Source organism: Anopheles moucheti, chromosome 2 (genome assembly GCF_943734755.1).
Source record: "Anopheles moucheti chromosome 2, idAnoMoucSN_F20_07, whole genome shotgun sequence".
Classification (NCBI taxonomy): Eukaryota; Metazoa; Arthropoda; class Insecta; order Diptera; family Culicidae; genus Anopheles; species Anopheles moucheti.
In genome coordinates, this window is record NC_069140.1 from 74,028,359 (window position 1) to 74,044,165 (window position 15,807).

Below are 15,807 nucleotides of genomic sequence, written 5' to 3' on the forward strand. Positions count from 1 at the left end.
AAAATAAGTTAGAAAGAAATGTTTTATACTACAAAACCAGGTATTTTCGACTAATTTTTCTTCCCTTTTGCTAAGATTTTGCACTATAAACTAGCTCAGCTATCGAATTTCCAAAAACCGCGTACCTCCGGATCCGTGTATTACAAGAACCGCGTATCTCGGGGACTGCCTGTATAATGTTTCAAGTATAGAAACTTTGCCAATCTCAAATCAATCTTTATAAGCGATACCCACTCAATTACTATTTGTAGTTACTAAAACAATCTTTTTTTCATCTCTAGATTGTTCAAATTCTCTAGAAACCCCATTTTTTTAAACAGCATCAAAAGTCTTTTAACTGCTAAAAAGCACTTAAAAAGCTTTGAGCAAAATTTTGTTATTTCTGCCCTAATACATTAACATCGTTTTAAATCTCTAGAAAGATGTTGCTGATGGGGTTGTGAATAGGAGAACATTATGAAATTTCCCACCGACAGTTAAATTCCTCCACAGAATCTTCCTCCAATTGAATCTTCACCTTTTTACTTTAAACTTTATGGTTACAATCAAACCACCAGAACAAGGTCCAGAAATGCAATTAACAAATTTTGCCAGAATGAGCGAATCCCACAACTGGCCTAAAAAAACTGGCAAAATATTTGTAATTTTCAAAATCAAACATGTGACGCACAGTGGTTCGTCCACAGTCATCAGGGGTACCACGCAATCAACAATACCAAATATTTACGTAGTTCATTCATCACAAAACTTCTACATCCCTTTGCGACCATGCTGATTGAACATAATAAATGTTCAAATATCCAAGAGAACGTATCAGTCGAACCATACATTTAAATTTGTCATTAAACAGCATGTTCTAGATAATGGATAGAGTTAAAAAAAATTACATAACTTAGTTTCGGCCACACTTTCCAGCCAGAAAAGCATAGTTGGTTTCAAAATTCAAAATCGTTGCATATTCATCGTTGCCAACGTGTGTTCCAGCAATGCAACCAGCCCGCAGCAGAGTTGCACTCCACTACGAGTTGCGCCTCAACTGGCAGCGAAATCGTAGAACTTCACGCAAACTAAAACGCTACCGATACGGTGATGACGATTCTGCCGGTGTTTTCTGATAAAGCGAGCTGCCTTCCCCCCAGCTACAGCTCAGCACCATATTTGTCGAGCCGTTTCCTTTGTACTGGTTCCGTTCGTTCGTTCGTTCGTGCTCGCACCCTGCCTGGGTTTTGCAGTGTGTTTGTGATTAGCCACTGCACGACAGACCTGCTAAGTGGCACGAAGGTGGCACATTTTTCGAACCGATTGTAACTGTGACTGGCGATTTGGTGGGACTGGCGCGACTTTTACGCATCGCCGTTTTACTTACCAACGGTCTCCCGTTCTGACGTGACGGTTTGACTTTTCGGTGCACGGTACGGAATCGACCAGCAGTGGCACCGTTGCCCTTTATTCGTGCGCCCGCTCGTAAACAATCGATATTTGTAAATTTGGTCGCCATGTCCGCGGAAGAGCTGAAGCTGATAGACGAGATGTCTGATAACTGCGAGTACCAGGAAGCGCTGGACATGATCCAGAAGCTAACGGTAAGTAAAGCAATGGTGACCCGAGCCAGTGGAAGGTGTTTTGAATGAATTGCTAAAATCGGCAGGACCAGGACAGCTGTGAAGTGAAGTGGCGTCTGGCGAGGACTGTGTTTTTCCTATCGAAACAGTCCACCGTGAAGGACGAGCAGGAGACGCTTTGCCGCCAAGCGTTCGACCATGTGTCGGCCGCCCTGGAGACGGATGGGGATAACTTCGGTGCGAACAAGTGGTACGGTGCCATACTGGCGGAGAAAGCAACCCTGGACGGTGTGACGGAGCGCATCAAGCAGCTGGAAAATGTGCAGAAACACTTCCAGCGTGCCGTTAGCTTGAACGGGACGGACGATTCCGGCATTTGGCATATGCTGGGACAGTTCAACTACAAACTGTCCGAGGTGAATTGGATCACGCGCAAGTTGATAAATTCGCTCGCGCCAAACCCACCGACCGCCTCGTACGAGGATGCGCTGGATTGTTTCACCAAGGCCGAAAACATCAAGCCAAACTTTTACGCGTTGAATTGGCTGTACCTTGGCAAGTGCCATCTGGCGTTGAAGCAACCGGCCGAGGCGAAGGTGTGGCTTGAGCGTGGCGCTGCCGTCGATGTGCGCTGCGAGGACGACCGGATCTGCCGCGAAGAGGCCACCGAACTGTTGAAGAAACTGTAGGGGCGGGAGAACAAAAAAAAAGTGCGGTAAGGAAATTTCCCGCTGCCTAGTGGCGTGTACGGTGGAGGCTCGCGTTACCACCATCCGTTTCGCCGCACGTGCCACCCCCGCTAAACCCGTTGCAAAGGGGACGACTGTTGAGTACGACTTAGAAATGAATTTTAATGCGACAAGGTAATGTTAAGTGTTGCGTGTAACCGGATATTTGGGTTTTCCTTTTTAACTATTTTGGAAATCGATCACGCGCTAAAGTTATCGGCAAGAAGTGTATAAATGTAATTGTTTAAATTAAACCGTTTTACTTTGGGGGGATAAAATAAATCATAGCATGTGAAACAAACTATCAATCGCAACGCATTGTATTCTAAATGGAAAGCTTAAAGAAACTGACGTCAAGTTAACGTTCCGTGTTAATAATAGGGATGGATGCAAGTAATCAATTCGTGCCGTGATGTAACTACGTGCAGGTTTTCAATTAATCTTCTCTATTTTTTTTTGCTAAATTGAAGTCTCTATTGCTAGCGGGGTAATAGCTCCGCCGTTTGGATTTGCTACTTGGAGTCACAACAATACATCTTTGACCCGGTCTTATCGGAGGGTTGCTTATCGGTTGCATGAGCGACAAAGATGATTTTAAAATCATGCAAACCCCCTATCAACTTCTTATCGTTGTGCCCCTTTAGCGTAATACAGTCCGTGACATAATTGTAAGACTATTAGGTTTTATGAGAGCAAAATACAAAATTGATGGGTAAGTTAACAAAGATGCTGTGCTAAGTTGTAAAAGATATAAAAAAAACTTGAGAAAAGTAGATTTTTTTCTCATTGTTAAATATAAACATTTTTGAAGATGGTTGTGTTTGTACAGTGCCCAAGCGGGTTATAAGCGGTACTCATGCATTGAAACAGGGTGTAACTGCATTAAAAACGGACTTTGAATATATTTTACGTACTGTTTTACGATTAATTATTGCAGCATTTACGGTAATTGTAGTAAAATACAACACATAATAGAACATGTATCTCTTATTTAAATGGATAAAATTGGATAACTGAGATGCAATTTATTCCATATTCCGTCACTTTCCGGAGTCATCTCGGACGGTTACAAGAAGTAAGTAAACGTTTCCGACTTGTCGAAATAGTTGTCAAACCAACTTGATCTCAAGTTAATTTGGCAATGAAAACTTCGTATTTCCAAACTACTCGTATCAGCTGATGGAAAGTAAACCAATTTTCAAGTGTGGAGAAATAGAAAATTTAAAAGGGGAAAACTTGAAATTTTCTCTCTTCTAATTAAAGAAACCCTGCAGAGGGATCTGCGCAAAAACTTTGGAAGAAGTATTAAAAAACTACTGAAAAATCAGTTGTAAACAGCAGAAAACTGTTAAAATTGTCTAACGAAAATTATAAGACTATCCAAAAATCAATGCTCTTTTGGAAGAAATTTATCAAAAAATTATAGATAAAGGTCAACTTCGGATTCGGCTTCAAAATAGAAGTGGATTCATGAATTATCAAAAATCAAAATACACAAATATTTTGTATCGGAACCTCACTATTGGTATGGCGGGTATTACCAGACGTTAGATCAAATTATTGAAACTATTATTACATCATTAATTTAGACGATTTAACGAGTAACATATTTGAAGAAGTAAATTATTTTCACACATTCTTCTAACTTGTTTTGTAGTCGAAAAACTGGTTGTTTTAAGGTTGTGTTTCTGGACTGTATGGGAACAGCGCTACAGATGCCAAATGAAATCTCTTTCTGGTCGAGGTTAAAGGTCGTTTTAAACACAATGCGAATCAAAAGCGCATCTTTACGTGGGGAAGTACTCAAAATGGAACGAAATATCCTACCGCAGCGTAGATGTTAATGTACATATGTTATCGCGATAGATAAGCAGTAAACAAAACGGTCCGACAGCAGCATCTGTTGCACATTTTCCGCTACGTCTAATGCATTGTGTGACTCACGTGCTGCAACGGCGGCGTGTCATTTTGCTCGTTTGTCGGAAGTCAGCTTGTCCGACGTACTCGCTTAGTCATTTAATGAGAACGCAAAATGTGACCCCAAACCGGTGGGAACGATGCGCGCCGACGTTGACGGAAATGTTCGCACAAAACCGGTGATAAGGGCTAGGCAGTGATCGACGAGAGCAGATGAGATCTGCTGTGTGTGTGAGTGTGTGTGTTTATTCAAGTGAATCGTCTCGCGTGGCACATGGAAGCGAATTTTTGTGTATTGTGGAGGGAGTCACGCAATACAAGGCCCATGTGGTGAAACTGGTTCTGCAGCGTTGGAGGTCGGCAGTTGCGCTGAACCATTCCAACCGGCAGCATGGCGGATAGCTTCGAGGAAGCCGATCAGCTGTTCGCGGACTGCAAGTTTCGCGAGTCGTACGATCTGCTGAGCAGGAAGCACAGTAAGGTGAGACCATTGGACAAGCTGGCTAGTGGCGTGGGGTACCGTTAGTGTGGTGATTTAATTAAACTTGAAAACATGGTTCTTCCGCCTGTTTCAAGGATGCGGGATACGCCACCCTGTGGCGACTGTGCCGCGTGATCTACTCGATAACGCGTGAGCTTGCCGTGGATGAGAAGAAATCCAAAGAGCTGGAAGCGTTCATATACGAAGGGTTTGGCTATGCTAAGCAAGCACTTGCCCTGCAACCAGACACGGCTGCCGCCCACAAGTACTACGCAATCTTTCTCGCGGAAAAGTCCGGCATCGAGGGGCTGAAGGAGCGGGTCCTGCAGCTGAGCACGATATTGCGCCATCTGCGGCAGGCAACCGAGCTGGACGAAGGTGATCCGTTTGCGTGGTTTGTGCTGGGTCGGTTCTATCACAAGCTGGCCGGATTGGCCTGGTTTCAGAAGAAGATGATCCACACTTTTACAAACGACATACCGGATGCGACGTACGCGGATGCGCTAGAGTATTTTGTGCGTGCTGAAAACACGCAGCCGAACTTTTTCCCCTTAAACCATCTGATGATAGGCGAGACGTACATCGAGCTGAAGGAACCGGAAAAGGCGCGCCCTTGTTTAGAACTAGCTGCAAATCAATCTGAACCACGGTAAGTTTTCGTGGCGGGAGATGACAGCATGATGATGCATTGGAAGCGTTTCACTAACGAAAAAATCTCCCCATTGCAGTACGGCCGACGATCGGGAAGCCCAAAGAGAAGCGAAAGCACTGCTTAGGAAGCTCTAGCTGACATCGGAAACAAATCTCAACAATGTAATTTCTCTCTTTACTCGCAATACACATAATACCAACCGAACCCACAGCCCAATCTATTCGCATTCGTTGTCTGGCGTCTTATCGCTTCGGTACGCAATGCAAAGCAGCTGAAACCAGATGTATTGGACAGTGGTGTGTACGTGAAAACATATTCTGTCTTGTGGTTAGTCGATGGAAGATAAGAAATAAAACACAAAAGGTGACCATCGTGCGATAGTGTAATCGTTAACAAAACACACGGAACGGCACCTTTCTGCAATACACTGCGATCAATTCCGGTAGAAGTTCGCCACACAGATCGTTAAAATATGTTTCCTTTTGGTGCACGGTTCGGCAATGCGGGTTTAGTGATTAGTTCTCAATTAAATTGGCATGGTGCTGATAACTGATGGGATGTTCGCACAATCTAAGTATAAGCTTACTTGGATTTTTGTATAGCACATCACCCATTGTTGGGTGATACGGCCAGGCGGTATCAAATTTGGATGACGCTGCGCTGAAAGTGTTAAGTTCGATCCTATTTTTATTGGCCCTTCCTGGTTGCTGGGTACAATATTTTTCAACGGTCGATTTGAATGCGACAACTGGTTTCAACGGTTTGGCTGTAGAGGGCGCCACATTCGAGCGGAAAAAACCGATCGAGCCGAGCACGCCCGAACTTACAGGATCAGCGACCTGGAGAAAGGCACTCTAATAAGCTAACCCGGCGAACGAGGACGTGATTTTTTAGCTGCACCAATAAAGTGTGCTAAAATAAGTCCTGTTTGTGTGTTTTATTATGTTTGTGCATTAGTGTTTTTACGTAATTTGAAAGAACGCTGTTGCTTGTCGCAACACGTGTCTTTCACCAACTTTTACCACTTGGACTTTGATCGACGTTTGGACGTGAACTCTCACACTCATATAGAATAGAGTAATGCACATGACATTCTCCTGCAAGACAAAACAGTACGGAAGAGAGAGATATCAACACCACACTAGCACCACCACCAAAATGGTCTTCAATAAGGTCCAAAATCTATATCTTCGTGCGTTTGGGCTACATTTTCTTGCGTTTAGGAAGTAGTCTAAGGACCAAGGACGAAAATCCGAATTTTCGTGCGTTTGTGTGCGTTCCACTGCTAACTGTGGAACGCTATTGAAATGAAATAATCGGTTGAAATGTTTCGCGTTGCTGTCCTTAATAGTCGCTAGGTGGCGCTACATGTTTTTATATTAGACTGTGGTTAAACGTGCTATGGAAATGGTCTTCACGATGTGTTTTTTTTAACAAAAACGGGCCGGCTTCCGTTCCTTTTTCCACTTGCGGTTTCTTCCTTTCACACCCCCTCGATGAGCTCAACAATCCTGCTGTTGAGCGCAAAAAAGAGCCGAAAATGAGCCAAACTGGTTCGTGCCAACTTCGGCTGCCGTTCGGCTTTTTTGTCCATCCGAGCGGCAGCGCCGCGATGATTCCGCGGCAGTTTCAATCCAACGCTCCGCGGTGTAAGTTGTATTTTCCGCTGCTCCTGGAAACGCGTCATTTGCAAACGTGCAATCTATTTGGAGTTTTTTTTCTGCTACGGTAAACAGGCGAGACAATTCAAGCCATTTCACGTATTAACTGTGCCAGTTCCGGCGTCCTTGCGCGGCCAGCGGCGCAGATATTGTCCAATTTTCCGTGCATTTTCCGTGTCAACAAGTCGACCGCGCGGCCGTGTGGCTAGTACGGAATTGTGGGGCTGTGTGAGATAGTTTCAATTAATCACCTAAATCACGTGTCGAAATCACGTTGTGCGTCTTTGTAAGCTAGCTGAATTTTTTGGAAGAAAAATTATTGCGCTTTGTTTGAGAGTGGCAAGTTAACGGCAACAACCGGAGTTCAACAAAATCGTTCATCTGGGGTAATTAGTTTCGCGAACCGATGCTAACGGGATTGATCAAAAACATTGTTGTTATAAAGCTTATCTTTATCTTATCACAGAAAAGGAATCTATGCTTAAGTGGTTGTTGCATGAATTAGTTTATTTTTTCTTGTATGTGGTAATATTGAAGGTGATGTGTGAAGAAAGGAAGGAACAAATTCATATCACGGCTCCATTTGCAAAGTTACCCGTTTACTAGCATTAGTTCAGCGATTGAAGGATTACGATTACGCCACAACACATAAACAAACATCCTTTTTTTTTGTTTTACAGTTCAAACCCAAACCAATAGTTTTAGTGATATCCGCGTTTCTCAAGTGTCCAAAAGGAAAGCCAAAGTGAGGATAAAACCCAGAGTCAACAACAGAAATACAAAGTCCCGAAAAGTGTGCGTTGCGTGCGTATGTGTGAGTGGTTTGGTGCGTGAACAACTTCCCGATCGAACTGGGCATCGTTAAGATCGTTCCTTTGGCGTAAGGAAAACGTAAGGAAAACATCATCCAACGCACTCGTGGGGTCACACCGCAGACGGGGGAAAAGCGAGGAAAATTGGTTGCTGCTTACCGTGTGCCAAGGGGGGCGCAGCAACACACATCCAGCCGGATCCAGCCGTACAGTTTCAGGGAGCCCGAATTCGAGAAACCAGCAGAAGAAATCAGGTAATGCACCATCATGCCAACGAGCAAGCGCCTACAACACCGGTGTGTACGGACCTGTGCAGTGCTAATAACAATAATAATGCTACGCCTGTAATTGCCCCGATGGAAAAGCGTAGTCGTTGTTGTTGTTCGCTGCTGGCCAGTACGGATGCGTCGGTGAAGCTTTACCGAGCTGGAAAACCGACATTAGCGCCCACTGCCCTCCCCCCCCATCCCGCTGGTTCTGGCGGGGCTGGAACTCCCCGGAACCGGACATAACTGGAATGTTTGGAAAATCGCTTACGCGGACGATCCCGGCGATCCCGCAGAAGGTTGCGATCGGGGAGTTTTTTTGGGTGTTCGGGAGTGCTTTGAATTGTCTAAAGCACGCAGGCAACATGCTAATTGAGCCGGTGCCAGATGCTGGCGGATACAGTTAATCGCATTTTTATATTTCGTACCCCATTGCATCTTCTGGCAAGTCCGGAAAAGAAAAACACAACCAACATCTAGAAATGGCGATTGCATGTACGGTAAAATATCTGATCACATTGCTCGACCTTTAACGTACTACAACAGTAAACTTCCCTGCTTTCAGCCATTCGTCCCAAAACGTTCGCTTCGCTACGATGTCCCCGTACGCGTGCTAGCATCGGAAAGGACCGAAAAACGGAACCCCTCCGTGTGGTAATACAATGTGTACGATGTTAATGTACGTGTCCGTGCGAGGGGTGAACACAGAACGACGCAGAACGCCGGGTGCACGGGAACGTACAGCGTGCGTCCTGTAGGTTATTGCGCGTGTATGTATGTATCCCGTTCCCGGGGCTGTCGATGCCATGATTTCCCTCACTTCACTCGACGGCGCACGGAAATGGCAGACAGAGGCTGCATTATATCCTGTGAAGTATGGCACAAGCAAGGGGTTTTTTTTCGATTCCCCATGCGTCACCGTGCGCATGTAGTTGTTAGCACGCCGGGGGAAAAGATTTCATTTTTGTCTGACAAAGGGACTGAGATGAAATGCACAGACCGCGCGATCCGAATGCATATCCCGGTTGTGATGGGTGTGATGTGACAAAACCGGGATTCCACTATGACGGGCGAGTTGATTAGAGGCTAGAAATAATGCATTTTATTCCGAATAAGTGAATGTGATTTTGTCAACCTTTCGCATTAGATTTTGTTGGCTTTGAGGGGAATTTTTGCTTGGGATTTATTTTTTCTGTATTGCCAATACCTTAAAATAATCTGTCATATCTGCATATTATTACTATGTATGTTTTTTTCTTAAGACAAATTAAATAATAACTCCTGTTGGAGAGTTCTCTACCGGGCATTGACAGTGATCTAAATATGATGAACATGATCATTAAGCAAAATATTTAATTGTGACACTTTAAGCTCACAGTTACAGGCCAACAGATTGCTTCACAGCAAACGCCACATTTGGCCGTGCTAATCATTTGCGATAGAGAGATTCGTAATGGTAAACCGTTATATAGCATGACGTGTGGGGAAATCTTCCACCGAAACATGCCAGATTTCTGATTCAACGCCGTTCGAGAGGACCGTTCGATTAAGTCTGCCGACGGTTGACCTCTCGCACCTGCCAAAATCTTGACGGTCGTTGTGCGCGGCCGGCCTCCGGTTCGCGGTGTGAGGGCGAAGCAATAGGGTGGAAACGTTTTGATCGTTTATCGCCACGATCGAACGGCTCAGAAGAAGCAATCGAACGTGTGGAATCGCTGTTGAAATCTGTTCACCGGCGCGTATTCGTGTTGGGTAAAGGGTTCTTCTTCTGGCAGGCGCAAACCCGACGCAACTAGACGAAAGAAAGTGCGCTACCAATACGCAGACACGCACGGATAATACCGCTCCGGGCACAAATCTCTTACAGCAGGCTGTGGGCCCTCGGTCATTATCGGTCGATTTCGTAACGAAACACATCTCCACACGGCGTGTAAGCCGAGTGCCCCTCCGGGAGGGCCCCCTGGATCCTGGGCTGGTGTTAGACAGACGCGGTGTTGGAGAAGAAGAAGAAAAAAAGGGAACAACAACCGCTGCTTTCGGCCATGCACCGTGCTGGTGGTTTGCTGCTAGCCTAAAAGCCTTCTGTGTGCGGCCTCCCCGATGCCGGTGGCGATCCAAGGCAAACCCGCAACGCAAACGGTACACACACGTGGTGCGTTTCGCGTTTCGCGTTGGTACGCATGAAGCCCGTGATGATTCACGCGCATCTGTCCTCCTCCCGGCCATACCTCAACGGCCAGATGGACGAACCCGCTAACGGAGGTTATTGCGAGAAGAGAGAGAGAGAGAGAGAGAGAGAGAGAGAGCACAAAAAGGGAGGAAAATTACGATCGTAAAGTGTTTGGGAGGAAGAAAAAAAAAGGCCAGAGCTAGCCAAGTGGTGGAAATAGGAGCAAACGGACCATTTCCCCTGGGTGGCTAGTTCGGAGAAGAGACCCAGTGCTCTTTGTGGGCCCCACTTATTGACTCTCTGGCGGTGATTAACAAATTATTTTCAAACCCCACCTTTTTCTTCCACACCTTCAGGGGGTTTCCTCCAATGATACGCGATGGACGGCGCTGTTCGATTGGGATTGATTTTGGGTGTGTGGGGGTCTTGGGTGGTAAGATGGAAAATTTGGCTGCTGGTAAAAAAATGAATAATAAAAAAATACTATCAAAAACCCCAAACCAGTGCAGGTGTTGGAAAATGTTTCCGAATGCTACTGCTCCCTCGCCCGGTGACTATTGCCGAATGGATTGCCATTATCAACGGGATTGAGGTTACTTGCATCTTAACTTTATGATGGCTTTCCTTTTTTTTGGAGCTGGGTTACGTGGAGTGCATGAAGATATTCACGCTAGATCCAAGTATAAAATGTTAATAAAATAATTGAAAAGAGGTTCAAAGGGGCGGATTTGATGTCTCGATATTTCATGTAACATTTTCCAATGCGGCTATTTGAACTTTGGTAAGAACCTTTTAATATTACTTCTGTTTTTCTTCTTGACTTAATCAAATTCTATGCCAGTTCTTTCAAATAATTAGCTTCGTAAACTTATTTTGCCACGCACTCGAGAATTTCTGGTCTTGGTAGGGGGGAAAACAAGATTAAGACGATGAGCTTTGGTGTATTTGGCCGAATATCTGATATTCAGGCCGTAGGACTTGTGTTTGCGGCTTATGTCACTCTTCAATATATTTACAATCCAACAAATTGTTTTATTATGTTTAAGATTGTCCAATATTGGGGAAGGTTATATTTTAAGAAAGAAAGATTATACAGGCAGTCCCCGAGATACGCGGTTCCTGTTATACGCGGATTCGCAGATTCGCGGTTTTTGTTAATTTGACAGCTGAGCTAGTTTGTAGCACAAAATTTAAGCAAAATGGTGAAAAATTGATCGAAAATACCATTTTTGTCACTTAAAACATTTGTTTTTAACTTATTTTAATGTATTCTTTATTAAAATCGCCTGATTCGCTGAAAAAAATAAGTCCAGAGTAAGAAGTCGGCTCTGTGACTTTGAAGTATAAACTCAATTGCATCAGGATTCGACTTACGCGGAAATTCGAGTTACGCGGATTTTTCCCGGGTTATGGCGGTCCGCTATAATAGCGTATCTCGGGGACTGCCTGTACTTAAAGACGGCATCTGTCAAATAATTAAGGAATCAGGTTATATAATTCTGAAGAGATTCGCAAATGACATTTTGACATAAAAAATGACGTAAGGTATCATTTTTAGCAAATTCGGAACTTAACAATGAAATTAAATTATTCAAAACAATATGCAAATATGATTATTTGAGTGATCCTAAATTATAATTGTTTTAAATAAATCTATCTAAATGTTAAAGGTTTGTTTTAATAAACCTCATGAGTATGCTGATCCTATGTATTGTTTGAAGAAGCTTCTGTGTTTTGTTTTCTTCTCCTCAACATACAATTAAGGTGTTAGACAACCTCATCACGAAGCGTTTGTTACTAAAACATAATTTATAAAAGGTTAAAAAACATTCAACTTGTGACTTAGTCTAAACGGCTAACGTAATGTCAGATTTGTATGGGAAACTGACAGCTATTAAGCCTCAAAACGTCAAAGCGCTCGTAGTAAAACTTGTTGAAGGTATGATCTATCCCAAGAATAGTCAATTTATCCTTATGTTATTATGTTATGTTATTTATCTATCTATTGTATGGAATTTTCAGTTAAAGCGTCTAAGTTTTGTTTGGATACTTTTCCAAATACTTTTAGATTAGACACTGGAAACAGAAAAGAGAGCAAAAACCTGCTCGTCTGTTATGAATTATATCCTCCCCCCTCCTTCTTATTTTCCTTAGTAATGAAATAACCTTCCAAGCAATAGTTAAAAAATTATCTACATTTACCGATAGTTTCATAAAAAGCGAAAAAGGTAAATATGCTTTGTGAAACTATTGCTGTTGGTACCTTTGGTTCCAAAGCCACCAGGCCACTCTTGTAAGTAATAAGCTGGAAAGATAATCCCCGTGTCCTCCATTCTGCCACGAGCTGATCCAGTTAGTCTCGGTGCTGATAAGCTGCAGAGAAAAAAAGGCACAACGGTGTGTAGAAAACAAAAACGAAAACAAACAAGGAAAGTGGGAAAATTAGCGCCCGACCGATCGTAAATCTTGATCGCTTGGCAAGCAGCAGGAAAACAAGAAAACAAAACAAAAAAAAAAGCAAATGCGATGAAAATTGGCACAGACAACAGCTCGAACGTTTTCCTTCCTTGCGGTAAGCCCAGCTCCAGCAGGCTAATTAGTTTGTTTTGATGAGATAAAGAGCTACCTGTAGGTGGGGGTAGAAGCATGCAGAGGTCACCCATTTTGCGGGGTGTTTAATGGTCAAAAAGGATATTTCTGTGGCTGCGTTGGGTTGTTGCTACGAAAATGACATTTCGTTCGTGCATCATATTGCTAACCGAGTTTTGGAATCCGTTCGGTGCGATGATTCCTGCGTTTGCCGTTAGTGTGTTACGCATCGGCACAACAACATCAGCAGCCTGCCAGCCTGTGCAGATGCGTTATAATGCGCAGCAGGGCCACACCATACCATCATGGTTATGATAGTGTGTTTTTTTGTACCATACCGGTAACAACGAACCAGGGTTCGGCCTGTTTCGGTAAAAGGGGTGGCAAAACGGAAAAATGGTTCCAAAAAAAAAAAAACAGAAAGGGAAAAATAGAGGGAGGATGTACGAGCGAAATCAGCCATCCGAGGCTGACTCGCGCTCATCGAGAGCATTTTATTCGGTTTTTTTCGTATGGATTTGTTGTTGTTGTTTGCTGCTGGGTTTGTTTGTTATTTCCTCCACACGCAAACGCCGTACGCCGAGGGATGGGGCGCGAACGAGCGCGCGCGCACACGCCCGATCTTCCAATGCACAAGCATCGAGAAACAAAAAAACCTCCCCGTATGATCGTGTATCGTGTGGCACTGGCGAATGGTGTTGGTGGTGGTGCTTGCGATTGCGCGAACCTTTTTTTCCTCCCCCCCCCCCCCTCCCCCCATTTGTTTCAACTCGGTCCAACACGCGTTTTCCAGCGGGTTCCGTTTCGGGTCAATCAGTCAACGTCCGGGTGCTGCATTACGGAAGTGCCACTGAACCGTCGCGATCGGGGGCGAGTTTTAGCGCGAGCCTCCCTCGATGTGGCGTTTTAGTTGTCTGGAGAAGGAGGGGGTGGGGGGGGGGGGGGGAAGAGGTGAAAGAGGACTGACGTGGGCAGCCCTGGGTATCGTACCGTGATGCCGCTATGGCTCTTGATCGGTTCAAACTCCGCGATTTATAAATTTCCACCGACCGAAATGGAAGACAGAGGTGAAATTTAGAAATTTGTTGTGGTGGAAAATTAATACAATTCCCTCCCTCCCCCATCCGCCTCCTTCCCCCTTACCCCACCCCTGATGGCGTTGTGCTGAAGCTTTACCTTTTCCGCTGTGCGTTGTAATAATAAATCGACGCACTCACATAAACTTCACATCGGGAAGTTAAGTGCTCGGAAGCGTCGATCCATATGGCACCATCACCGACCATTGTACGATCATGATCTTCTTCGCCCCGGGGCGGTTTTTTTCTTTCGTTTGTTGGTACCAATGAGCAAGGTTGCGTTAGTGAGTGATTACATCTTAACTGGATCGTAAGTGTGCCATCACACCGGGTTAACAAGCCAGCGCTGTTTTCGGATCCCCGAATCCGTATATCACATCATATCAGCAAACTCCTAATGAGCGGCAGGCTCTGGGGGCTTCCCTTACGAAGGCAGTAAGGCGTGCCGCTTTGTTTTGTGGACTACGCGTAACACATAGCGCGTTGTAAACAGCCTGTAGCAAGCGACCGGAGTGATTGGTAATGGTTTATTGCTTTATTGTTTGTACGATTCGAATTCCTTTTGTGGATGGAGCAAGAGGCGCCCTCGTAATGTGTGGTGCGCAATGTGCGGTGTACGATCGTGTAGTTTCTGGCAGGCGAACGGTGTCCTAAAGTGTGTGTTATCCATGATATGCTGGTTTTTTGTTACAAAAGGTTCAGCTAATGCTGTGCTACCCAACATGAGGTTTGAATCGCTTGTATCGTTATGCATGCTTATTGAAGGGATGGAAGGACACTTGTAGTTTTTATTTACGTCCATCAAGAGTTATATGCCCGGCGCCATTCCTGTGTGACACAATAGTTAGACTGGATTTACCCGCAAATGAAATAGGTGTTAGATGTGCTGGAAAGTTGTAACAATTTAAAATGTGTTTTTGTAATCTTTTTAACTCAATAAACAGGCGGAGACTAAATAAATAGTTCTTGATGCCCGAGGTCATGTCAGCACGACGTGCTCAACTGTGAGCAGGCCAAGAAGAAGAAGAGAAGATGCCCGAGATATCAATTCCTGTGACTACAGTTGGAGAATTCCAGAGTTTCTCACCTGAAGGATTTGATTCTCGTGATGTGACCTTTTCGTTTATTGCAGGCTCTTTCTATGAGATGCTTGACGCAATCATGGTATCGTCCCATCGCAATAGCTCACAATGCACAACCTAGAAAACATCCCACCAAAACTAAAACCTCACTTTTTGCTGTTTTTAAGTATCTGGTGATGATGGGATGGTTGGAAACGATCGAAACATCTCAGTAACTCTTTCATTAGCTGGAACAACTTCTTCCATTAATAATGGAGCTGTCACCAGTGTTTTGTCAATGATAAAGTGCTGTACCTGTCAAACAAGAGTTCGAATTTAAATTCTGATTTTAACCCGTAAATCATTCCATCAAATGTTATTAAACTGATTGAATAAACAAAAAAAGCTATACAACATTTATATTACAAGAATTGCAAAATTGGAAGCTGTCACAAGTTTGGTTAAGATTCTATTTATAACTGATACAGATTACATCACGCCATTCATTATGATTAAAATGTATGGCACTCTAGAATTCCTTGAAGAGGAACTAATAAAAATGTCTAAATCTGGTCTATTTTTTGACTGATGTTACCAGAGATTAGTACAAAGTAATAGAAAATTATTGTCGATTGTCTATTGCAATGATTATGGATTATAATTCCACATTAATCAAAATTGAATCATCTGTTTACTTACTTGGTAAATTTTTAAATACCCAATTTAGAATCAAGCAAACAAATGGTTTTTTTGTTGCAACAAATCTGTGAACATATTCTAAACAGAAGAGGTTCTTTGTTGCCCTTTTGTTCTCTTTTTAAAGGGCAAGAAG

At 43.8% G+C, this 15,807-nt stretch overlaps 3 protein-coding genes across 3 annotated transcripts in view; all 3 read left to right on the forward strand.

Moving 5' to 3' along the window:
* The first annotated feature begins 1,293 nt into the window (after window positions 1-1,293).
* LOC128297294 (regulator of microtubule dynamics protein 1-like) lies at window positions 1,294-2,897 on the forward strand. Its single transcript, XM_053032913.1, has 2 exons — window positions 1,294-1,583; window positions 1,649-2,897. The coding sequence occupies exons 1-2, from the start codon at window positions 1,497-1,499 to the stop codon at window positions 2,249-2,251; spliced, it is 690 nt and encodes a 229-aa protein (XP_052888873.1). The 5' UTR covers window positions 1,294-1,496; the 3' UTR covers window positions 2,252-2,897.
* A 1,571-nt stretch (window positions 2,898-4,468) lies between these two features.
* LOC128297982 (regulator of microtubule dynamics protein 1-like) lies at window positions 4,469-6,164 on the forward strand. The gene is made up of 3 exons (XM_053033702.1): window positions 4,469-4,688; window positions 4,784-5,337; window positions 5,417-6,164. Exons 1-3 carry the CDS (start codon window positions 4,599-4,601, stop codon window positions 5,472-5,474), a joined length of 702 nt encoding a protein of 233 aa, XP_052889662.1. The 5' UTR covers window positions 4,469-4,598; the 3' UTR covers window positions 5,475-6,164.
* A 1,804-nt stretch (window positions 6,165-7,968) lies between these two features.
* LOC128310463 (RNA-binding protein 24-B-like) overlaps window positions 7,969-15,807 on the forward strand; it is a 48,499-nt gene continuing 40,660 nt past the window's right edge. Inside the window, exon 1 of the mRNA XM_053047111.1 lies at window positions 7,969-8,067. The gene's annotated coding sequence lies outside the window, so the exon portion shown is untranslated. The remainder of the gene's footprint in view (window positions 8,068-15,807) is intronic.

Bases quoted from the DNA above. Each gene is read 5' to 3' on its own strand.
- LOC128297294 (XM_053032913.1), top strand. From the start codon at position 1,497: ATGTCCGCGGAAGAGCTGAAGCTGATAGACGAGATGTCTGATAACTGC. The intron at 1,584-1,648 runs GTAAGTAAAGCA...TAAAATCGGCAG, and splicing joins ACATGATCCAGAAGCTAACG to GACCAGGACAGCTGTGAAGT.
- LOC128297982 (XM_053033702.1), top strand. From the start codon at position 4,599: ATGGCGGATAGCTTCGAGGAAGCCGATCAGCTGTTCGCGGACTGCAAG. The intron at 4,689-4,783 runs GTGAGACCATTG...GCCTGTTTCAAG, and splicing joins TGAGCAGGAAGCACAGTAAG to GATGCGGGATACGCCACCCT. The intron at 5,338-5,416 runs GTAAGTTTTCGT...TCCCCATTGCAG, and splicing joins GCAAATCAATCTGAACCACG to TACGGCCGACGATCGGGAAG.